Source organism: Marmota monax, unplaced genomic scaffold, assembly GCF_021218885.2.
Source record: "Marmota monax isolate L192 unplaced genomic scaffold, Marmota_monax_Labrador192_F-V1.1 WCK01_AAM20220418_F8-fsc00201, whole genome shotgun sequence".
In the NCBI taxonomy this organism is placed as follows: domain Eukaryota; kingdom Metazoa; phylum Chordata; class Mammalia; order Rodentia; family Sciuridae; genus Marmota; species Marmota monax.
The window spans coordinates 1,647,188-1,671,549 of record NW_026695150.1 but is presented as its reverse complement, the minus strand read 5'-3'; the positions used below and the strand labels follow the sequence as shown (position 1 = coordinate 1,671,549).

The 24,362-nt window shown below is 37.9% G+C and overlaps 1 protein-coding gene across 1 annotated transcript in view; it reads left to right on the top strand.

Annotated features, from left to right (window-relative positions):
• The first annotated feature begins 2,028 nt into the window (after positions 1 to 2,028).
• Positions 2,029 to 24,362, top strand: part of Vps4b (vacuolar protein sorting 4 homolog B) — a 34,688-nt gene continuing 12,354 nt past the window's right edge. Inside the window, exons 1-5 of the mRNA XM_046428207.1 lie at positions 2,029 to 2,303; positions 13,705 to 13,816; positions 15,309 to 15,465; positions 18,553 to 18,620; positions 22,309 to 22,428. Of these exons, the coding sequence (XP_046284163.1) occupies positions 2,277 to 2,303; positions 13,705 to 13,816; positions 15,309 to 15,465; positions 18,553 to 18,620; positions 22,309 to 22,428 (484 nt within the window). The 5' untranslated portion in view covers positions 2,029 to 2,276. The remainder of the gene's footprint in view (positions 2,304 to 13,704; positions 13,817 to 15,308; positions 15,466 to 18,552; positions 18,621 to 22,308; positions 22,429 to 24,362) is intronic.

Genomic DNA, 24,362 nt, shown 5'->3' with positions numbered 1-24,362 from the left:
TTTATTTAAAGGACAGAACAGAGGTAGACTTGACAGAGAAGGGGGCCACAGAGCTGGGTGTCTGAGTAAGTGGGGTATCCTGCCCCTTTTATACATTTCAGATTTCCTTTGTTCTCATGCTCTGTCCCCGCCCCCACATCCTGACAAAGGTGAGCCAAAAGGCAGAGTGATACTGGGTGGGAAAAGGAAGAGAGTGGGAGGGGGTCATTCCTGAACAACTCCCGCAGAAACAATTCCCTGGAGGTAGGTCACCTTGGCAACAGGAGAAGGGGAAAATGTCCTGAAGGTAGTAACATTTTATTTCCTCCTGAATCAGCCCCCATCTTTCTGACCCAATCATTCATTACCTACGTTGACTGTCTTTTTGTCCCCAGGCCTCAACAGTATCCGGATTTTAAGCAGTTCAGTTAAGCAACTAATAATAATTAAACATTTACTAAGTACTGGCATTCATTAAGGGCTGAAGTCCCTACTGTAAAGGAAGGCTTGAGATGGAGGGCTGAGAGGAAGCTTTGAGTTCTGAGCCTGCATGACGCAGATTTGGTGAAAGCATTCTAAGAATGAGAAACCAGAGGAGGACATTTGGGCTGTAAGAAATTAATTTGGTTTTGAATCTGTTGAATTTGTCTCCCAGAAAAAACCTGTAAAACAGAGCTCAGAAGGCAGGGACAGTGGCCCACATCTGTAATCCCAGATACTCAAGAGGCTGATTCAGGAGTCCTTAAATTCAATGCCAGCCTGGGTAACTTAGCAAGACCATCTCAAAATGGAAATTAAGAGGGCCGAAGGTACATCTCAGAGATAGAGGGTCCCTGGGTTAAATCTCCAGTACCACAAAACACATACAAAAAAAACCCCACAAACAACACCACCACTCCCCATCTCTAAAAGGCAATATAAATGCTGAGCAGGCCATACGGTAGCCCTACAGATTTAGATTGAAGCCATTTCTAGTTGATTGACAGATAAAACACAAGAAGAGGGTAAGAGGGGCAGACTGTATTGAGAGAAGCTATGGGCAGAGAGAAAATTCTGTATCGAGGAGTAGAACTGGGAAATACTAAGGGGTATAGAGAAGTTATATAAAGAAGTTATAAAAGAGAGATTTCAAGGATTGGTGATCACACCAACTAAAAAGGGGAGGTGAGTACTTATTTAGGAGACACCAGATGATTACCAAAAAAATAAGGAAAGAGAGGGAAATAAAATGACAGAGTGATTACAACTATTTTGCTTTCCTTTGAGAAACCTAACCATAAACAGAAAGGAGGGATTTGTGTAATAGAAAGGCCGGGAAACGGCTTTATTGCAGTTCTGCCATTAATCTCTGATCAAGGTGCTCACATAAGGTCGTAACCTCTGAAGCCACAACTTTCCTTGTAAATATAACTGGTACACGTGACATTCTGCAAGACAGGTTCGGGGCCGGCCTCCCCACCACACGGTAAGCTCCAGGGCAGCGGCCAAAATGCAGTATTTATGCCAATTATCCCCACGGCTTCCTCGAGCGACAGCTGAACCGGGTCAGTGGGGTCGACCAGTAACTGGGGCAAAGTCGCCTGTCCTCTAGCTGCTGCCCATCACCTCTGCATCCCCCGTCGCCCGGAGGAGGGTACCACGCGCGCCCCATTTCAGAAGAGGAAACGATGGGAACGAGGAAAACACTCCGGGCCAAAGTCCCTGGAGGTCCTGGAGATGAGATGCCTTTTTCGCACAGACGTCACGGAGTGACAAGGCGAGAAAGGAGTCAGACGAACCAAAATCTCATCGCAAAGTTTAAGAATATGGGGTGGGGTAAGGGAAAAAAAAGGAAGGAAGGAAGGAAGAAAAAGACCTAGCCCGCGCTGGTGCTTCTCAGGCTCTATCGGTCGCCAGCCAGCCCGGCCGGCCTGTGTCGCAGTGCGCCGGCGCCACGCCTGACTTCCGCCAGACTCGATCCGGCTTCAGGGCTGCCTCTCCCCATCTCGCGAGGTCCCGGGCTGCAGTGAGACGCGTACAGTGTGACTAGAGAGAGCGCGTGCTGATGACGAAAGCGGACGTGCTCCGGTCGGAGGTGTGTTCATAGCCCGGAGGGGGCTCGGGATTGCGGAAGTATCGTGAGGAGGGTCCGGCGGCTAGGAGCGTGGAGGGTTGTTTTGCTGGTTCCCGAACTGAGGCCGCTGTTCTGGGTCCGAGAGCCCCAGCCTCTCGAAGTTTGCGGCTGTTACACGGGCTTCGCCCCTGTTGGCGCTTCTCGCCCCGCGTTACTCCTCAGAGAGCCACTTTGGATCCCCGCCATGGCATCTGCTGGGGCCAACCTTCAGGTATCCCTTTTCCTCTCCCGCCCCTTTCCGAGAGCCGGAGCCGAGGGGCGGCGCGAGCGGTGGGGTTGGGGCGAGGAGGAGGGAGGAAGCGGCCGCGCCCTGGCCGGGCAGGGGCGGGGCGCCGGGGAGCCGCAGGTGGGACCCTGGAAGCTCTGCCACCCGGGGGTCCACGGCCGCCGGCTCTGGGAGACTCCTGAGTTGGTTGGAGCTTTAAAAGGCGAGACAAAACAGCCTCAAAGCAAGCTGGGCAGGTCTCTCCAATAACTGCCAGGAAGAAAGTAAAAGCATAGTTTTTGCAAAGCAGTACTTGGACCAGTTCAAAATAGGATGGTTGTGGCTCTCTCTTAATTTCTCAGGCTTATAACGCAAAGCCCTTCTTTTTGAGTTTGTTTGACGTGAGTAGAAAAATGAGTACGGCCCTGGAAGCTGTGGCTAGAGCCAACTTACATAATTCATTGAACATATGTGTTTATGTGCACGCTCCCAAATTGCAGTATGTAAGATCAGGAAGTATTTTTAAACTTCTGTGGCTCCACTTCTCCAGGCCCAAGGTAATGAGCACAGTGTTATGTACATAAATGATGGGATACTAAAATTGTAGATTCAGTCGTTAGTGCTTTACGGAATGGAATTCTTTGAGAAAAAAAAAATCTGTAAGGGTGCCTTCCATCTTAAAAGGATCTGTGATTTCAGTAGGGTTTGGAATGTGGCTTAGCCTCCAGGATTTCCAGCCTAAAAGGTCAGTTTGGGACAACAGAATAGCATGAAATATCTATATTGAATATCTGTCTTGGACTTACACTAGTTTATCAAACAGACAGCAATATTGATCGACTGTTACAGATGTCAAATGGAAAAGAACTCCTTGACTCAAAATAATTGGTCCTGAGCAAAGACCACTCACAGTAGACCTATTTTAAACAGAGATCAAGTTTTTACCAATAAATAAAAGCAAGGGAATACTGGTTTGCAGCTCTTTTCTTGAAAATCTTCCTTAAATATATGAAAATAAATGTTTTATATTTTTTCATAAAATGTTGCAATTGGAACTATGACTCATTTCTTAGAATAAAGAATAAATTGCATAAAGGTTGTTTGTTGGATGTTCTCTAGTGAATCAGCTAGAGATTGACATTCACTGAAGGTGTAGTGACTAGTGATAAACAGGAAGGATGTTGAATAGTTTTATTAGGTGTTGGTTCAGGTATGCTTTCTCAGTTAGCCTTTCCACCTTCTAACCTAGGAAATTTGGATGCAGAAGAGTCAAACAATGAAGAACTCTCCCACTGAATGAGACAGAAATCCCTGTAGCCAGATACTACAGGGAGTACAGACAACTAAAAATCAAAATTATGAAATAATTTCATGATACTATAATAGAATCATGGGTTAATGTGGAAATGTAGTGTGGAAGAGCATATCTTACTCTTCTGAGATCAAATGAGGAATGCTTCACAGAGGAGGTGATGTGATCATAGAAAACCCAACTGTAATCATCTCCTATATGTTTGATGTGATCTCATGTAATACCCAAAACAGCTCTTCCAGGTGAATATTATTCCAGTTTCACAGTATTAGAAACCTAAGTTTATTAAGGTTTGTGTCCCCAAAGATGTGATTAATTAATTAGTTTTAGTTAAGTAACTAGTTAATTAGTATTAAGGTTCTTTTTTGATCCAAATCTGTCTACTTACAAGCCTGGCTTTTTCACTACAAAATTCTGTCTCCTTGGATGCTTTCCCAAGGAGATAAAAAACAACTTATGCACTCAGTAGTGTAATAAACTTTGCAGAGGTTGGAGGAAACTGCAGGTAATACAATATGAAATAAAACTCCCAAGTTGACTCAGTCCCTAAATATTTATTATGTCTACCCTGCCATGCATTGTACTAAGTCCTGGGAAATTGTAAAACATATCTATCTATCTATCATTGGTGACCTTACATGGCTTATGTGAAAACAGACATATTAAGTGGCTTAAGATACAGTGTGATCTTTGGAAAAATGTACAGGAGACAGTGGGAATCTATTAAGTAATGTAGGCTGAGCCATCTTAAGATATTGGGAAGGCTTTGCAGCAGAAGGACAAGTTCTCAAGAAGCTGGAATATCACAAGAGAGAGTATAGAGTACACTGTATGCATACAGAGGCATGCCACCGAAGTCCATTGGGGTTGTGCCAGTAGTTAATATGATGGGAATTCAGTGTGCAAAGTCGGAGGCACAGGCCTGAGGAGGTATGCCATATCATGAGGAGCCTTGTGTGCCACATCCATGGGGAGTCATAGAACAGTTTCAAACCATGGAGTAGCATGCTCATACTTTTGATTTAGAATCAAACTGTCATTTGTATGTGGTGGGTGGAGTAAACGTGACTGGAAGCAAGCCTGGTGCAAGGAAACCAGTTAGAAGGCAGAGGCCTGTGTGATGGGACATAGTAACTGACCAGATTAGTGTTGTACTTATTCAAATAAAGAAGAAAGGCTTGATCAAAGGAGAATAATCTTATATCTATAATAAAAAAGTGAGGAGGGAGGAGGAATATGGGATTTCTCCCAGCTTTCTGGATTAGATATCTTGAAAGGGTAGGAGTTGGTTCTGGGAATACAAAAAGAGGGGTATGTTTAGGGAGATGCAAAAATAAATTTAGTTCTGAACTTGCAGAATCTGAAGTGCTTATGGGGACTATCCAAAAAAAAATGCCCAGTGAGCATTGGGGAGTTATTAGCATAAAGATGGTAGCAGAGGTTGTGGACATAGGGAATCCCATCTTGGAGAGCTTACAGAATAAGAAAAAACGAGGACTAAGGCAGAAACTCTGGGTTGTTGAGGTTTAAGGAAAGAGCAAAGGGAGCCTGAAAGACTCTAGACCAGGGTGAATGGTGTGATAGTCAGGAGACACTGTTAGGTGTTTGTTCTGGTGTTCCGCATGAGCCTTGGGAATCAGCAGGCAGAACACATTGCTGTGGGAGGAACAGGATATCAAGAAACCCGGATGAACCTGGGGTACTCTTTGGGATTTTGCTGTGGAGGTGAAGAGATGGTAAGAGAGTCGGTAAAGAGAAATCTAGGAACTGAAGAGAGTTGGTTATTTGAATTCTGTAGATATTAGTCTGAGGTAAGATTTAAACATTTTTCTGCAGAGGAGAGACCTAACCAAAAAAAAAAAAAAAAAAAGGGAGAATAGTAGAGTGGCATATCACTGATGGAGTAAATGTCAGAGTGGAGGGGGGGATGGGTTCTGGAGCATAGAGAAAGCATTAGTATTGGCAGACAAGGAACGGGACATTTTTTCTTCTGAGACATGTAATTGTAGAATTTACCATTTCCCAGGGTTTTCTAAGGTAAATACACCATGGGCTCCTAACCTGAAAAGGACAGTCCCAGATGTTCCCTATCTTGATTCTTTCATATTGATTGACTGGACCATGACTGACCATGGGGTAATGAAGTCACTGTTTTTTGCCATCCCTCTGTGCCAAACTCATGCAGAAGTGAAGACAACAGACATAAGTAACTCCTGTTCTTATGGAGGTTACATTCCAGGGGGATAACCAAGCCAAAAAAAAAAAAAATCACAGAAGCAAAACCCACTTATGCGTACAGGTAAACATCTGGATGAATTTAAACATAGGAGCGATGTGAACGACTATGTTTTAAGATGGAATAAATTTGGTAGTCAGCCTAAAGATTATCGGTGTTAAATCATTGAGACATCTTACTTAGGGAGGGAGTAAACAAGTGAGTCCCATTGCAAACACAGAGGAACATATTTCATCACATGCCAGGAGGAGGATCAACAGAGAAGCTGCTGGAGAGGTAGAAAAAAATCAGGAAAATGGGGCTTGGGGATCAGCAGAAGACAGTCAAGAAGAAAATGAGAAACTTTGTGGAATACAGTCAGGTCAGGATGAAGCCAGAGCTTGTCTTTGGGTCTGACACCATAGCCTTGATCTGAGCAGTTTTATTCATGTAATGAGGGTGTTTTGCTCAGCTTTTTTGCTGCTGTGACTAAGGATCTGACCAGAACAACTATAGAGGAAGGAAAGTTGAGAGCCCACAGTTTCAGAAGTCTTAGTCCATAGAAGGCTGGCTCCATTTCTTGGGTTCAGGATGAGGCTGAGTATCATGGAGGGGTGTGTGGCCGAGGGAAGTAGCTCACATCATGGTAATCAAGAAGCAGAGAGAGAAACTTCACTCTCCAGATACAAATATATACCCCAAACCATGCCCAATTCCCACATCCTCCAGCCACACCCTACCACTTTAGTTAGTCCCATCAAGAATTAACTCACTGATTAGGCAAGGGATATAATCTAATCATTCCTCCAAACTTTCTTGCATTGCCTCACATGTGAGCTTTAGAGGGGCACCTCACATCTAAACCATAACTGCGGGGAAGAGAATAGAGGCTAACCCCATGTGATTTGGGCTCTGAAAGGTAGCAGAGAAAGAGAACTAAGCTGAAGGGTGTGTTTCGAAGTAGGGCTATTTGTGTGCTTTCAGAAATATCCAGTGTAGAGAAATTGTTAGAGATAACAAGAGACAGAATAACCAAAGGGAGGGAGATTTTTTTCACTTATTCATCAATTTGAGTACCTACCTTCTGCCAGCACTGTTCTGAGGCTCGGAAGCTCCAAGTGAGCCTCTGTCCTCACAGAGCTTAATTAGTAAAGGAGAAGGCCTGTGAGTGAATACATAGGTAAATACAGTGATGATGGGTAAGGGAGTGCAGGAATGAGGGGAAAGCTGGAAGCATGGGTGGAATACAGCCTCTGCTATGCAGATTAGGGAGGGCTCTCTGAATTTGCCAGCTGAACTAGGACTGGAGTGTTCTAGGAGAGGTCTGTAGTGCTCAGGCTGCCTGAGTGAAGGGGAGGTCTAGAGGGTTACAGCTAAGATCCAAACATAGCTGGGGCCATGGCCCTGTGAGGCCCTGTAGATGATGTTGCAGCATTTGAACTTCATTATTTACAGTAGGAAGCCATCAGCAGTTGCTATGTGTACTTTGGAATACAAGGGTGAAGGCAGGCTGATTGCCTCCTAGACTAGGTATAGTTTTGATAGATGTGATTGTGGATTGAACTAGGGTTATAGCAACAGAGATGGTAAGGATTATATTCTGAAAGAATCATTAGCTCTCCTTAATCATACTAATGACATGGTTAATTTTGTTTTAAATGCAGAATGCTAACAAAACCAAGGGTGAAATGGGGGCATTTATAAGGAGAAAGAGTCTTAAAAGTTTAGCATATGCTCTTCAGTACCATAGTAACAAGTGGCTATTTAAATAAAAATTCACTCTTCAGTCACATGAGCCACAAGGACTCAGCCATATGTGCCTGGTGGCTTCCATATCAGACGGTTACAGACATTTTCATCATTGGAGAAAGAATAGCTTCAACTAAGTAATTGTACAGTGTTTGAAGCTTAAATACCAACCATAAGAGTTTCACTTTAAGCTGGATGTGATGACTGATTCCTGTAATCCCAGTTATTCAGGAGGTTGAGGCTGGAGGATCACTTGGATGCACAAGCCCAAGATTAGCCTGGGCAACACAAGAAGACTGTCTCAAGAAAAAAAAAAGAAAGAAAGAAAAAATATATATATATGGAAAGAGTTTTGCTTTAACAAAGTCAATGTGGTATCTGACTATGACACCACAATAAGAGCTGACTGTGAATGAGGGGAAACAAGTGTCTAAGGAAGTAAGTGGCATAGCCTTTCAAAATAAGAAAATTATTGTGAGAATAAGAAAGAATTTATTTCTGCTGTGTGGCTTTACTACAGAGTCTTTGGGATACATTCTTATGTGACCAGTTTCTCCAAAGCAACAGTTGACCACATGCCAAGCTCCACTTCTTACATCGTATCTAACTTACAAAACTTGAAAATTTACCTATTTGGACTATGAAACATGCAACTACAACATTTTATCATTTCTAAAACAATACCATTTTTTCCCTCTTACTTCTGGACAAAAGAAGCGTGCCCCAGTAGGGGACCTGTTCTCCCATTGACAATCCCCTCTATATCCCATCCATGAGCAGCTGCTTCAGAATGTAATAGTCTTACATATGATTGTTCTGGGAATTGTTTGGATGATCATTTTCTTTTTTGTTGAGTCCTCTGTTGAATAATACAGTTTCACTACCTAAATTAACTTAGTTGAAATATTTTAATAAATCATGCTTGTTATTCATATATGTTTGTGCATATTTTTAAAAGTTAGTTTTTAATGAAAATTTTTGAGATAATTGTAGATTGACATGCAGTTAGTTGTAAAAACAATACAGAGATCCAGTGTACCCTTTACCCAGTTACATCTTGTCAAACTAGTACAATATCCCTACCAGGATATTGACATGGAGACATTCTGCAATTCTTACTCACATTTCCTCACTTGGACTAGTATTTGTATGTATTTGTGTGCACTTTTGTTACATTGTGGGTTTATGTATCCACCACAGTTGAGATAGAGAAAAGTTCCATCTATAAGGATCCATCATGTTGCTCTTCTATGACCACCATCGTCTCTTTTCTCCCACCCAGCATCCCTGTTCTCTGATGTTAGTCAATTTTTGTAGCTGTGATCAAAATACCCAACAAAAACAACTTAGAGAAGGAAAAGTTTATTTTGGCTCATGGTTCCAGAGGTTTAACCCATGGTTGACCTAGTCCATGGGTCTGAGCGAAGCTAAGGCAGATCATGGTGGAAGGGTGTAGTGGAGGAGTGCTGCTCCATTCATGACAGCCAGGAAGCAGAGAAAGAGGGGACACTTAATCCCCTCTATTTCCCATCCAGGGGCAGTGAACCTTTCCAGGGGATGCCCCTAGTGACCCATCTACTGCTCTGGCTATGCCCTACTTATTACCACCCAATTAATCCATTGAAACTTGGATGGACTGATGAGGTCACAGCTCTCATAATCTAATAATTTCACCTCTGAACATTTTGCATTAGCACAGGAGCTTAGAGAGACATTGCATGTCTAAACCTTAACACCTGACCATTTAACCTGTTCCCAGTCTCTAATTTTGCCATTTTTTGAGAGGTTTATATAAATGGAATCATAGCATGCAATCTTTTGGGATTGGTGTTTTTTAGTCAGCATGATTTCCTCAAGATTCATCTAAGCTGGGTGTAACAGTAGTCCTAGTAGTACTTCATGATATTGATCCACCATGGTTTGTTTAATCATGAATGAAACCGTTGGAGGACATCTAGAGTGTTCATGTACAGGTTTTTTTGTGGACATAAATCTCAGTTTCTCTGGGATAAAGACCCAAGAGCCCTTTTTCATATGGTAGTTGCATTTTTAGTGGTTTTTGTTGTTGTTGTTGTTACATTGTAGCAAAGAAATTGTCTAGATTTTTCCCTTGTTCTGAGACTTTCTATAAGGCTGAATTCAAAGGTGATGGACTAATAAATTAGGCAGAAAAAATTTCTATTCAGCACACCATTCAGGCAGTGGCACAGATTTTGCTGGTGGGTTTTAGCCAAGTTTACTGTGATAATCAGGAGTGGAAAGCAGAGCAGAAAGACTTGAAAAACTTGCAGTTTGGCCAGAAAAGTATGAGTAAAAGTGGATAATACAGACACTAAAGAAATGTTAAATACTTTAAGCAGAGACAATGGGCATCCTAGGAATTGGCAAGACCACACCCTCTCAGGCTCTAGGGAGTAAAAGTAAAAATTCCTTTGAGCAGAAACCCTAGGGGTACCTGATTGCCCAGGGGCACTTTGGAAATTGTTTCACTTTGCTCAGCTGCCCACATTTTTAGTTTGTTGTAGACCGAATAGAAACAACCAATTTCCCAGAATGGCTGTACCACTTTATATCCCCCAGCAAAGTATGAGTGGTGATCCAGTTATCTGCATCTTCACCAGTGTTACTATTTTTTTTAATATTTATTTATTTTTTTAGTTATCGGCAGACACCACATCTTTGTTGGTATGTGGTGCTGAGGATCGAACCCGGGCCGCATGCATGCCAGACGAGCACGCTACCACTTGAGCCACATCCCCAGCCCCATATCTTAGCTACTTTCTTTCTTTTTCTTTTTTTTTCTTTTGGTACCAGGGATTGAAATCAGGGCCACTTAACCACTGAGCCACATTTCCAGCTATTTTTTGTATTTATTTAGAGACAGGGTCTAACTGAGTTACTTAGGACCTCACTAAATTGCTGAGGCTGGGTTTGAACTCACAGTCCTCCTGCATCAGCCTCCCAAGCTGCTGGGATTATAGACATGTGCCATAGTGCCTGGCTTTATTTTAGTTATTCCAACATGTATAATTATGTTTCATTAAGGCTTGAATTTGCATTTCTGAACTTGTTAATAAAGTTAAGCATATTTTCATGTAGTTATTTGCCATAATACTCTCTTTGGTGAAATGTCTGTTCATGTCTTTTGCCCATTTTCTGATTGGATCCTTTCTTAACTGTTTTTTTTTTTTTCAGAGTCCTTAAGGTAGTCTATATACTAGTCCCTTATCAGATGTTTTGCAAATGTTTCTCTCAGTCTGTAGCTTATCTTTTCATCCTTTTAGCAGTGTCGATTAGAAAACAAAAGTGTTTGTTTGACAAGGTCCAGTTTATTATCTTTCCTTCTGTACATTGTACTTTTGATATCAAATCCAAGAAGCACTCACCTAACCCTAGACCCTGATGGCTATCTGTGTTTTTCCTAAAAGTTTTATGATTTCATGTTTTATATCTTAAGTCTATGATGTCTTTTGAGTTAATTTTTGTAGAAAGTTAGAAAGTGATAGGTTGAAGTCAAAGCTTCTCCCCACCCCTTATGGGTGTCCATTTGCTCCATCACCTTTTCTTTAAAAGCCTGTGCTGATAGTAGAACATTTGCCTAGCTGTGGCAGCCCCTGGGTTTGGTCCCCAATGAGAGAAACTAAAAGCCTGTCATTCTGTCATTGACTTTTGTATCATTTTCAAGATTCACTTGGATACATTTATACAGATCTATTTCTCATAGGGTTTTTTAAAAATTTAATATTATAAAGGTAGTTCATGTTCATAATGGATGTTTTAGATGATGTGGAAAAGTAGAAAATGAAAAATCCATAAAGTCTTACTCATCAAAAATAAGCTCTGTTAAATTTTTCCCATCTTTTTCCTTTGTCATTTTATTTTTTGCTGCTGTTCCACATAACTGAACTTTTACTGCATATAAAAAGTTTGTGTCCCGCTTTTTAAAACATCCATCAGAAACACTTGCCATGATATTACAGATGTTTCTTCATTTAATGCTCTTAATAATCCTTTAGTATTCTGTGTATGTTACTTAGGGCTTCACTAAATTGCTGTGTGGCATCCTTTTGCTGTTAAAAATTTAAGTTTCCACATTTTTTTTTTTTTTAAGAACTCTTTATGTTTAATGTCTTTGCCCGGTAAATGTTTAGGTTCAGTACTGGGTTAAAAGCTTTGGGTATTTTTTTAGATTCTTGATATTTCATTGCACAGTTACTTCTGAAGGGGTTTTAGCCAATTAAATTTCTACTGTTTCTGTATGCTCTAAATGGTGGCACTTAATTTTTAAGAATTTCCTTAAAGAGATTTTTTAGAAATGGAAAAAGCAGTCATGAAGTTTATTTGGAAAAATAAGAGGCCCAGAATTGTCAAAGCAATCCTTAACAAGAAAAGTAATGCAGAAGGCATCATAATACCAGACTTTAAATTATACTGCAGAGCTATAGTAACAAAAACAGCATGGTATTGGCACAAAAATAGAAGACTCATAGAACAGAATAAAAGACACACAGGCTATCCACATAAATACAGTTATCTCATAACTAGACAAAGGCACTATAAACATACATTGGAGAAAAGATAGCCTTTTCAACAAACAATGCTAGGAATACTGGAAATCCATATATAGTAGATTGAAATTAAAGCCCTGTAACTCACCCTGCACAAAACTCAAAGTGAATCAAAGACTTAGTCACTAGAACAGAGACCCTGCACCTACTAGAAGAAAAAGTAGGCCCAACTCTATCATATTGGCTCAGGAACAGACTTCCTCAATAAGACTCCTAAAGCGCAAGAATTAAAATCAAGAATCAGTAAATGGGATGGCATCAAACTGAAAAGCAAAGGAAACAATCAAGAATATGTACAGAGAGGGCTGGTGTTGTGGCTCAGCAGTAGAGCACTCGCCTCGCACGTTGAAGACCCTGGGTTCGATCCTCAGCACCACATAAAAATAAATGAATAAAGGTATTGTGTCCAATTACAACTAAAAAATAAGATTTAAAAAAAAAAGAATATGTACAGAGAGCCTATAGAATGGGAGAAAATATTTACCACTTGCACCTTAGATAGAGCACTCGTCTCTAGGATATATAAAGAACTCAAAAAACTTTAACACCAAAAAAAACAAATAATGCATTCAGTAAATGGGATAAGAAACTGAACAGATACTTCACAGAAGAAGAAATACAAATGGTCAAAAAATATATGAAAAAATGTTCAACATTAGAGAAATGCAAATTAAAACTATACTGAGATTCCATTTCACTCCAGTCAGAATGGCAATTATCAAGAATACAAGCAACAATAAATGTTGGCAAAGATGTAGGGAAAAAGGTTCATGCATACATTGCTGGTGGGACTGCAAATAGGTGCCACCATTTTGGAAAGCAGTATGGTGATTCCTCAGAAAACTTGGAATGGAACCACCGTTTGCTGCAGTTATCCCACTCCCCAGCATATACCCAAATCAGCATACTATAGTGAGGCAGCCACATCAATGTTTATAGCAACTCAGTTCACAATAGCCAAACTGTGAACTGTGAACCAACATAGGTGCCCTTCAGCAGATGAATGGATAAAGAAAATGTGGTACATATATACAATGAAATATTACTCAAAGAAGAATGAAATTATGGCATTTACCAGTAAGTGGATACAACTAGAGAATGTCATGCTAAGCGAAATAAGTAAATCCCAAAAAAACAAAGATCAAATGTTCTCATGTGGATGCTAACCCATAACAAGGACATGAAAGGAAGGGAGAGGGGACAGGAATAGGAAAGACAGAATGAATCGGACATAACTTTCCTATACTCATATATGAGTATACATCCAGTGTAACTCTATATCATATTCAACCACAGTGGGATCAAAACTGTAAGGTGTTGTACCCCATATATGTATAAATGTCAAAATAACTCTACTGTCATGATTATCTAAAAACAACAGATAAATAAATTAATTAATAAATTTTAAAAATTAGGCAAAGATGTAACTCAGTAGTAGATTGCTTGCCTAACATATGAAAGGCCTTGGTATTTTGACACCACCAAAAATAATAATAATATATCAAAATTATTAACTTCAAACTTATATTTATGTTTGATGTTATTATTTTTCATCTCAAACAGAAAGCAATAGATCTTGCTAGCAAAGCAGCACAAGAAGACAAAGCTGGGAATTACGAGGAAGCCCTTCAACTCTATCAACATGCTGTACAGTATTTTCTCCATGTAATTAAATGTAAGTTAAAAGTTATTTTTTATTTAAAAACATGCAAAGGAAAAAATTACTCTATTTCATTTATAAAAATTGAAATACAAACCAGAAAATTTTGAACCATGCATTTGCCCTCCCCAAACAAATTCCACTTTCTTTCTAGTAACTATTAAGCACTCAGACTTAACTAACAAAAGTAACAGCTATCATAGTTTTTAATTTTGTTTTCGCAGACATCTTAAAATGTCCATATTCAATGGAAACAGCTTTTTATTTTAATTATAGTATGCCCAAATTATATATAATCTGAACTTACTCTGTAAGCATATGCTTGGAAATAATTGTTTTTAAAAGAGATTGGGAGACATTTTATTCATTTATTTAACAACCTCGTATTGCACGTTGATCATGTGCCAAGCATTCTTCTGGGCACAAGAGATACAATGATGAGAGAAAAGTGGATAAAAACCACTGCTCAGGGGCTGGGGTTGTAGCTTAGCGGCAGAGCGCTTGCCTTGCACATGTGAGGCACTGGATTTGATCCTCAGCACCACATGAAAATAAATAAAGATATTGTGTCCATATCAAAAAAGATCTTTAAAAAAAAAAAAAAACACTGCTCTTATGGATCTTACACCTAATGCAGTTGTATACATCAGGGTTGTCTTTTGAGCTTCCCCATTTAATCAAGAGGGCTTATGCCCAATTAAAGTGAAACTAAGAATATAGCACGCAAGCTGTATGGGGGCAATTCCTTGTATCACATGTATTGCTGAAGTAGACTTTTGAAAATAGCCCTGACATTCTGTTATGTAGTAAAATTACTATGTTGTTGGTACATATAATATATGAAATTTCCATCACTTTGTATACTCTTTGAAATAAAACTTACATAGACATTAATGGAAATGGCTAATACTGCTTCACTTCTGTTTATCTTTTATTTTTTATTAACATGAATGAATTTTTTGTGTGTGTGTGGTGCTAGAGATTGAACCCAGTGCCTTGTGCATGTGAGGCAAGCACTCTACCTAGTGAGCTGTATCCCTAGCCCAACATGAATAAATTACACCTCTACTGGGGTTCATTGTGATACTTTAATACACACATAACAGTATGCACTGATCAAATTTAACCACCCCTTTATCCACATACCCCCAACCTCTAACTGCTGTTCTACATTCACATTGTTTTTCTTACAATTGGTTTTTGTGTGAGACAAGCAGCTTTAACTATTTTCAAAATGTAACCTATATAATATCAAATAATTTCTTATTTCTTAACTTAAAATACCTGTTGTCTTGCTCAGTTCTTTTTTGTATCAAATTCATTGTTTGTCTCCAACCCTTTGGGGGAAAAAATAGAAAAGAATTGATAATCATTGATTAACAGTGAGTTAGAAATGATCTTTTCCCTCTCCCCCAATGTAGAATTCCTTTGTTTAAAGAAATATGTCTTAAGAGTTTTAAAATATTTCTGTACAGAATACTAATGAAAATCTCATTCCCTTCAACAGATGAAGCACAGGGTGATAAAGCCAAGCAGAGTATTAGGGCAAAGTGTACAGAATATCTTGATAGAGCAGAGAAACTGAAGGAATATCTGAAGAAGAAGGAGAAAAAACCACAGAAGCCAGTAAAAGAGGGACAGCCAAGTCCAGCTGATGAGAAGGGGTATGTATTTCAGAGTGTTGGATTCCACTATGTCTTTTAACTTTTCCTCTATGAAATACATTTCTTTTGTTGCCTGTTTCAGTAAAAGTTTTGTTGGGACACAGCCTCGCCCATTGCTTTACATGTTGTCCTCCAAGGCTGCTCTGATACTGTAAAAACAGAGTGGAGTTTTTGCAATAGAGACTGTGTGGCTGCAAAACCTGGGATATTTACTGTTTGGTCCTTCAGAGACAAATGTTTCCTGGCCCCTGGTTTAAGTGATGATACATCACCTAAGGTGACCCTCCATGACCACTTGCTAGTGATAGGGGAAGACATTTGTAAAAATGGCATGGAATGGCCTGGAATACCCTCTGACCATCATGTAAATATTAAGCGTTAAAGTTATAGGAGTGATGTGTGAGTTAAATCTTTAACCATGTAGACAAAAAGAAAGATAACTTCAGTAATATAAATAATTGTTTGGATATCTTAGGCAAAGTTTTTTGATGTGAATTTGCATTGTATTTGCTTAAATTTCTATTAAATTTGTCATTGTGAAAACAAACAATAGCATAATTTATAAAATTGAAACTAATTATAAGTTACAACCCATTTTATAAATTACAAAATTATAAATTAAAATCCATGTATAAATTATATAATTTATAAACTTTGAAACCCATTTTTGGAATGTCTTCCTAGATAGGAAATACATCACTTATAGAGACAGAATTTATTTATTTGACATGTAATATATGAATGCCTAGCTCTGTGCTAAGCAGGTGGAACATTTTCTAACCAGATCCTCTTTGACTATTTTGCTGATTGGTGCCAGAAGTGGTTCTAGGTGACACACTCTTAGGAGAAGAATGCTCTTTGCTGGGATGATTGGGACTGGTTGGGGTGAAAGCAGCAAGATTTTGGTGAGCTTTAGAGGATATCATACAGTTGGTATTCGTAGTGGCACGGGTCCCTAGATAATCCCTGCAGTTACAAGGAATGAAAGTAACAGTGCTTTAGAGACTTTGTGGCTTCTAATGTAGACCATTTTGAAGAACATGAGGATATAAGAACTAAACCTGATTGGCTGTTTCAAACTCCATAGCAGGAGGTTTAAAGTTTTATATTCTGTTGAAGACATGGTTAGGGAACCAGGGCAGGAATTTTCTGTGACACCGGAGAATATTTTATCTTCTGCATCCACAGTATTAACATAACAAAACTCAGATCATGGTTTCATTTTGGGAATTACTTGGTGTTTCTTACGTGAATGAACATTAATGTAAGGCAGGAACTCCAACTTAAAATTAAAATACTGGGAAAAATTCAGTGCCCAGAGCCTCCAACTCTCACTGAGACTCTCTTGCCGACAGAAATATTGTGTCTTCCTCTGTCTATTGAGGTTCTTCCAGTCTTGTTTGAAGACCCTGTAATCATCTCTCCTGTACTGGTTATTGAGGGATGCCAGTTTTTATCCTATAATAAACAGCAGGACTCACTTTGGCTAATTTAAACAAAAAGGGATTTGTTGCTGGCTATTGCCTTATAGAAATCTGAGAGTCTGAGAATAAAGCATAGATGCCATATCACTAGAAGAGGTGCCCATTATGCCATGTGAGGACATGTAGTTATGAATTCATGTGTATGTAGATACATCATGTTCAGATCCCACTGCTGCCAGTTCCCTGCCAAGTGCTGCCAAGGCTTGGAAGCACACAGTAAGACCTCTGCCACACTTCCTCAGTAAAACCAGTGCTTCTGTCTGAAGAGTTGGTCTCCATGGAAGCAACTTCCACCTTCTCAGAGGAACTTGGGTCTCATGTGGAACCCTACCTTAAGGGAGCCTACAAAGGGCAGTTTTTTAAATAAGTACAACCTTTACAGTAGAAAGCATGATGAGGGTGGTTGAAGTGAGAGTTGTGTGAATCATTCCTTTCTCACCCATAACCCTACCTAACCAAGGCAATCCCATTTTGGCATAAAACCTGTCAGAATTTTCATTTCCTTTATATTTTTTAAAATGTGATAATGCCAGATGAGTGTGGTGGCACATGCCTGTAATACCAACTACTTGGGAGGCCGAGGCAGGAGGATTGCAAGTTTGAGACCAACCTGGGAAACAGAGCAAGATCCTGTCTTAAAATAAAATAATAAAAAGGGTTGGGAATGTAGTGCAGTGGTAGATTCCCCTGGGTTCAATCCCCAGTATTGAAAAAAATATATATAATGCCCTGTTTTTTGTTTTGTGACTTTTTCACTCAACATTGTATCAGGAATATCTTTCTGACAAACTATTTCTTCAACATCATTTTTAAAGGTTGCAATGTGTTCTATCATATACTAATTGTTATAATTTAAGTTGCCAGACCAGGTGTGGAGCACACCTATAATCCCAGGAGCTCGGGAGGCTGACAGGAGGGTCACAGGTTCAAAGCCCGCCTTAGCAAATTAGCAAGGCCCTGTCTCAAAATAAAAAAATAAAAAGGGCTGGGGATGTGGTTCTGCAGTTAAATACCCCTGGGTTCAATCCCCAGTACAAAAAAATAAGATAAAAAGTCATTTTAAATTCCTGTATGTGAACTGCTGAGTTGCCCATTGTTCTTTGGGTTCAGTTAATTTTCATCAAGAAACCTCACTCATTCTTAGACTAAGGGTCATAGATCTTGTACCTTAGATAATTAGTATTCTGGGTTTTTTTCTCCCTAGAACGAATTCTTGTTCCAAGTCATATTTTGCTTGGTCCTGATGTTTTATTGTTATTTGCAACTCCTTCTCTGTAATATATCTTAAATTCTTTGTGGAATAATGTGTGGAGCATGAATTTATAATTCATACATACATAAGTATATCATGGAAATTTGGAGATAGTTCTTGACTTCATTGTGGTCTTTTAGTTCCTTCCCTGTTTATGCCTCCCTCTTAATTGATAATATACCTGCCTCTTATTTAATATAATATTAAAAGTAATAAAATAAACATAACTTTAAATGTGAATGTCTTATTTTGCCATTTAAGTTGCAAATATTTCAGGTTATTATTCCTTCATTTTTGCATTATTTGATGGAAGTGAGTGGTCATTTGAATGTATTAAATTCTTTTTATTAGGAATGACAGTGATGGGGAAGGAGAATCTGATGATCCTGAAAAAAAGAAACTACAGAATCAACTTCAAGGTTGCTTTAGATTTTATTATTAAACTTACTGTCTTCTTGAAAAGACTCATGGTGAATTGTGTATTTTAATTGTTTTTTTTTTCTTTCCCTCTACATTTAAATGAGGTTAAACTGTCATTTAAAAGGTATAAAGAATTGAATAACTGTCTTTAACATGTGATAACAGTGTTCCCAGTTATCACATGTTGGCTTTGTTTAAAGTGTTTTTTATATGGTTTGCCCTCAGTGGTTTGATATAGTTTTTTTTTTTTCCCATGGAGTAAAAATATTGCTTGTTTTGATATCTGCCTTTAAAAGGCTGTCAATCAACTTATTCTTTTTCATTTGCCCCCTTGTAGAGAAGATAGTATTTATAATATTAGCACACTACAAAATTTGAAGGCATTAAAATTTTGCTATTGTCAGAGAAAAAGAAAGAATTAGGAATTACAATTGGTTTTTATTGCCATTTCTTTGACTGATTTGAAGATGGTTTATTTTGTGTTTCCTACTTGCTCTTCCTCATCTGCTTTTCATTGATCCTATTTACATGTATCTCTGTATATTTCTCTCTTAACTGTTTTACATGCCCTTTCATTCCATTCTGTAGTGAAGTACAGTGGCATAATGGAGAGAGAGAGTGGGTTCAGATCTGAATTCCACCTCAAGCTTGATCACTTAAAAGCTCTCTAGTTGTGGGAAAGTTTCCTAACCTCTGAGTCAGGGTCCCCATCTCTAAAATGGAAATTTATAATATTTTCTTTTCATGGAAGGAAAATAAATGACCGTAAATACATCATAATATTTTATATGACAAAATTTAGGGACTTGATAAATGGTAGCACTGTGTATGTAAAAAGGCATCTATTTAATTGTTGGCCTTCTAAACTGCTAAAATGTGATTGTTCTTTGATATGTTAGTTAATGGTTTTTTCAAATTTAATTTTAAGCCAAATTGTTGGTAGTATGTATTTGTTTGTTTGAATCTTTTGAAATAGAATAAATGACAGGGAATGACTTTCATGATGCTGGCTCAGCCTTGGTTATTGAATAGTGAATACACCTAGCTTACCAGAATTTTAGCCTTGCTGTACTAATCTCCATTTTGCCCATGTTTCTGTCTTACACATTCCAGCAAGATGTGTTGGAGAACACTTAGGATAGTACCTTGAAAGCAGAACAGTTGATGAGGACAGCTTTATGGATAGAGAATCCACTGTGCATCCCACTGCCTGAAGCTGTGCTATGTACTCTGCATGTTAGCATTTATTAGGTTGTCCAGTGGTCTGTGACATGTGACCTTATTTCAGTTGTAAAGCAAGACAGTTTATTCTGTCTGCTTTATTGGTTTTGGTTTAGTTTCCCCTCTACTCCCTGGCCCCCTGCCCCTCACAAGAGAAAATCTAATAGTATTTTCAGTTTTGAAAAAGATGTAACCTTTGGCTGGGGCTGTAGTTCAGTGGTAGAGCGCCTGCCTCACACATGTGAGGCACTGGGTTTGATCCTCAGCACTATGAAAAAATAAATAAAGATATTGTGTCCATCTACAACTAAAAAAATATTTTAAAAGATGTAACCACTTTTTAATAGATATTTCTGTAAATTCTCTGACAGTTATAAGCATGAGAGATGTGAAAAAAAAACAAATGGTTAAAACATGTGAATGAGGAAATTTATTTGGAATGTCAGGATGAAATAAAATAAGAAAGGAGCCTCAGCCTTTCATTTATAATGTATAAAGTTTTTGCCACATTTTAATTTAATGATTTGGTAAGGGATTTTATAGTATAATATCCTTTTTCTGAATCATCTTCTTTTTCCTGAAATAAATCTTGTATTTCTGCTTTAAATTATGACATTATGTGTAATATATGGTTGTCAGAATTAAAAACAGGCTTATGATTTTTGTTACCTAACTTAGATATTTAGTGACTTTTGAGGTTGAATAATGTTTTGATGTATGCATAATATAATCAAAGATTGGATAAATTTATGTAATAAGGTACATTCAATTATTTATATTCTTCAATTAATCCCACCTCCCCTTTTTAGTTTTTTTTTTTTTTTAGTTGCAGATGGACACATACCTTTATTTTGCTTATTTATTTTTATGTGGCTGAGGATTGAATCCAGTGTCTCACACATGCAAGGCAAGCGGTCTACTGCTGAGCTACCCAGCTACCCAGTCCCCCGCTTTTTAGTTTTACAAACCATTAACTCTTAGTATTTAAGTTTTCATCAGTAAACTTTCTAAAGTCACTTTTAAATTTTGAGGACAAAGGTATTAATTAAATGTGAAAGTAAGCTTTTCATATTTTTAAAGTTGCACAAAATCTTAGTTAGCTAGATGATTCACATATATAAAGTAAATTTGCTTTTGTATAACATAAAATCTTATTAAATGATGTAGGTATTTTCTTCTGTGGAATTACTAATCTTAGTGGAGCATGAAAGAAAAAGTGAAGCTTTATATGCAAAAGTGTTTATGATTTCATTTAGTTTTAGTCTGACAAAGATTTTCATAATTAGGAAAGTAAGTTGCCAAATGGTCTTAGAATAATAAATAGTTAATATTTTCTAACAAGCAGAAATGCCTTATGAAACTAATTCCCTAACCAGTAAATTGTGTAAGTGATAGTGTTTTCTTATACTTAAAACAATTATATGTCATCTTAGAGCAGGCTGCTTAGTAAAAAGTGTAGAGTTGAGCAATTTCTATAAACTAGAAAATTGGAAAAGCTTTTGATGAAAGATAACTAGAAAAATTTGCCAGTAAACTGTATTAAAAGGTCTTCTTGGAGTCTTCCTGCAACAGTTGCTATGGCTTTTGAATATATTGCATTCAGCAAATAAAACTATTCAAGTAACTTTGTTAATTTACAAAAATTATAACTAGGTCTATTTAGAAGCCACATGTGAAATCTCAGGAAAGTACTGTGGATCTATAAAGATACACATTCTCTTTTCCATCATCCACTTCTGCTTCCATTCCATCCCTTTCTGTCCTCCTTTCCCTCTCCCTTCTGTTTGTCTTCAGTTAAAGTTATTAAGTGTATTTTCTCTCTGTGGTTGAAGAGAACATTAGATCACTTCTCTTTTGGTTCATGAGAAATAGTAAATCAATCCCCATTGAACCAAGTACACTTGATGCTCCAGAATTAATGTAGTCAAATATTATAACCACTTTATATGGTGTTTGGTGCTTTTCCAAACACTCTTAATATTCATTGTCACTTGATTCTTACACTAACCTAAGAATTTTAGGTTACACTAACCTAAGTTGGGCAGGTAGTAATATTTCAACAAATAAGGAAGCAGAAGTAGATAAGTGTCCTACCCTAGGTTATCTAGCCACTTACCCAGCTTTCTTACTCCTGCTGACTACTCCCAACAGTTACTACGTCTTCAGTCCATTTTTAAAGAGTCATGACATTCTTTCATAGATGAAGTTTTTTTTCCCATCTTTTAATTTAATGGTTTGCTGATAAATTTCATAGTATAATATTTTTTTGAATCTTTTTTCTTCTTTTTTTCCTGAAATAATATTTTAAATCTTTTTCTTTTTAGTTTATGACATTGAGTATATGATTTTATAGTTTTTAGTACATAGAACTTTTCCAGACAGATATATAATGCATTTCTTTTAACATTATTTCATGCTATTTTCCAGCTTTGATGAGATTAATTTAAAGATGACATAATTTTGTAGGTGCCATTGTTATAGAGCGACCAAATGTGAAATGGAGTGATGTTGCTGGTCTTGAAGGAGCAAAAGAAGCACTTAAAGAGGCTGTGATATTGCCGATTAAATTTCCTCATCTTTTTACAGGTGAGATGACTTTTAATTAAATTTTATCTGGCGATTTTTTTTTAAAAGAAGGCATTAGTGACTAAGGTATAAAACATTGTGAATTCTTGTCACCATATCATGAATTTTTATCTTAAATTCTGATAGTTATAAAGCAGTGATACATCTATACACAAAGATGTTTTATTTCTTATATGAAACTATGTTTAAGCAGAACAACCTATATATCAATCAATAGGGCAAAAGGCAAATTACTAACATTCAGTGGAGTACAATTCACTAGAATATAGTGTATATCTGTTAATAAATTTAAATCTGTACTATTAATTGAAGGATGTCTACATCTATAAGATCAAAAAACAAGTTATAAAATGCATATAGTATGGTTCCTTGTTTATTAAATAAATGGGTATGCTAAGAAGTGGTTGACTTTATGTTTGCTAATGAGGTAAAATTATAGATGAATTTTACATTTTGTTTTGTCTTTCATCTGAATTTTTTGCAATAGTCATGCTTTAGTTTTTAAAGAGTATTTCCATTTCTTAAAAAGTGAAGAATTAACTTCACAGCTTCAGGTGAAGTACATATCATCTAGGGACAAAGGGATAGTTCATTATCAGAGTGTTGCTGAGCCACCATCTGGAGAAAACTCAAGCTCTGGCTCAGGCAGTCAGTGCCCTGTCTGTGCTAACCTTGCCTTCAGATCATCCCTTTTGTGACTGATGACCTGTGTCTATGATATGGCTACACCCACAGTCCAACGTCTAGCAGAGGTGTTTCCTTTTGAAAACAAGCTGGTTTATATAGAAAGCAAATCTGTGATGTTGGCCTCAAACTGAACAGGTCCAGACAGTGAAGTCGCATAGAGCAGTGATGAAGAAAGCAAAGCACCTGTGGGCCTCGCGTTGTCCACGTAGCTTCGGGGTGCACCTTACAGCCTAACTTCAGGAACACGAGACACACAGTATAAGTTGGCAACATAGTGCTATAAAGGTACAAAAATGTGGTTGAAGTCATTTTCTGTTATGTTACTTTGCCAGTGTTGCCCAAACGTGAGTCATTTGTGTATCGTCTTCATGAATTTTTCCATGTATGTGTACCATTATTATTTTTAAAATATTTTTTTAAATTGCTCACTTTTTAGAACAAGCTTTTTATTAAAGTATGGCATAAATACAGAGAGACATGCAGGAACCCGTAAGTGTTCAGCTTCTTTAATTATCACAAAGTTAGTATGCCTATGTACTCGTTCCCATCATGAGAAATGTTATATTGTCAGTAGCTCAGTGTTTGCCCTCTGCTTCTGTCCTCTCCAGAGGTCAGCAGTCTCTCTTGACTTTTAACAGTATAGACTACTTTGTCTGTATTTGAACTTTAAATCACCTTACTTACTTTTGCTGAGTAACATTAAAGACGGTTCTGTCTACTATAAATGAAAAAAAGTATCTAACACATTAAAAAGATAATTATATTTAAAAAGTATTTGTATACCACTGTGCAGTATTTCATCTGATGTCAGTGGTATTTGTGCTGTGGTCAGGGAACACTTGACTAATTTTCTTATATTGAAAAGAGGAAACCTGGCATGATGGTGCATGTCTATAACTCCAGCAACTCAGGAGTCTGAGGCAGGAAGATCACAAGTTTGAGACCAGCCTCCATAATTTAGTGAGACCCTGTCTCAAAATAAATAAAAAAGGCTGAGGATGTAGCTCAATGATAAAGCACCCCTGGGTTTAATCCCAGAACCACCAAAAAGGAAAATAGAATTCAAATAAAAACTAAGTTTTTTATAACAACAAAGATAATAATATTTAGGGGGTTTTGTTTTTAATGCTGAGATTGAGCCCAGGGGTATCTTACTGCTGTGCTATATTCCTAGTCCTATTGATGTTTTTTTATTTAGAGAAAGGGTGTCACTAAGTTGTCAAGGCTGGCCTTGAACTTGTTATTCT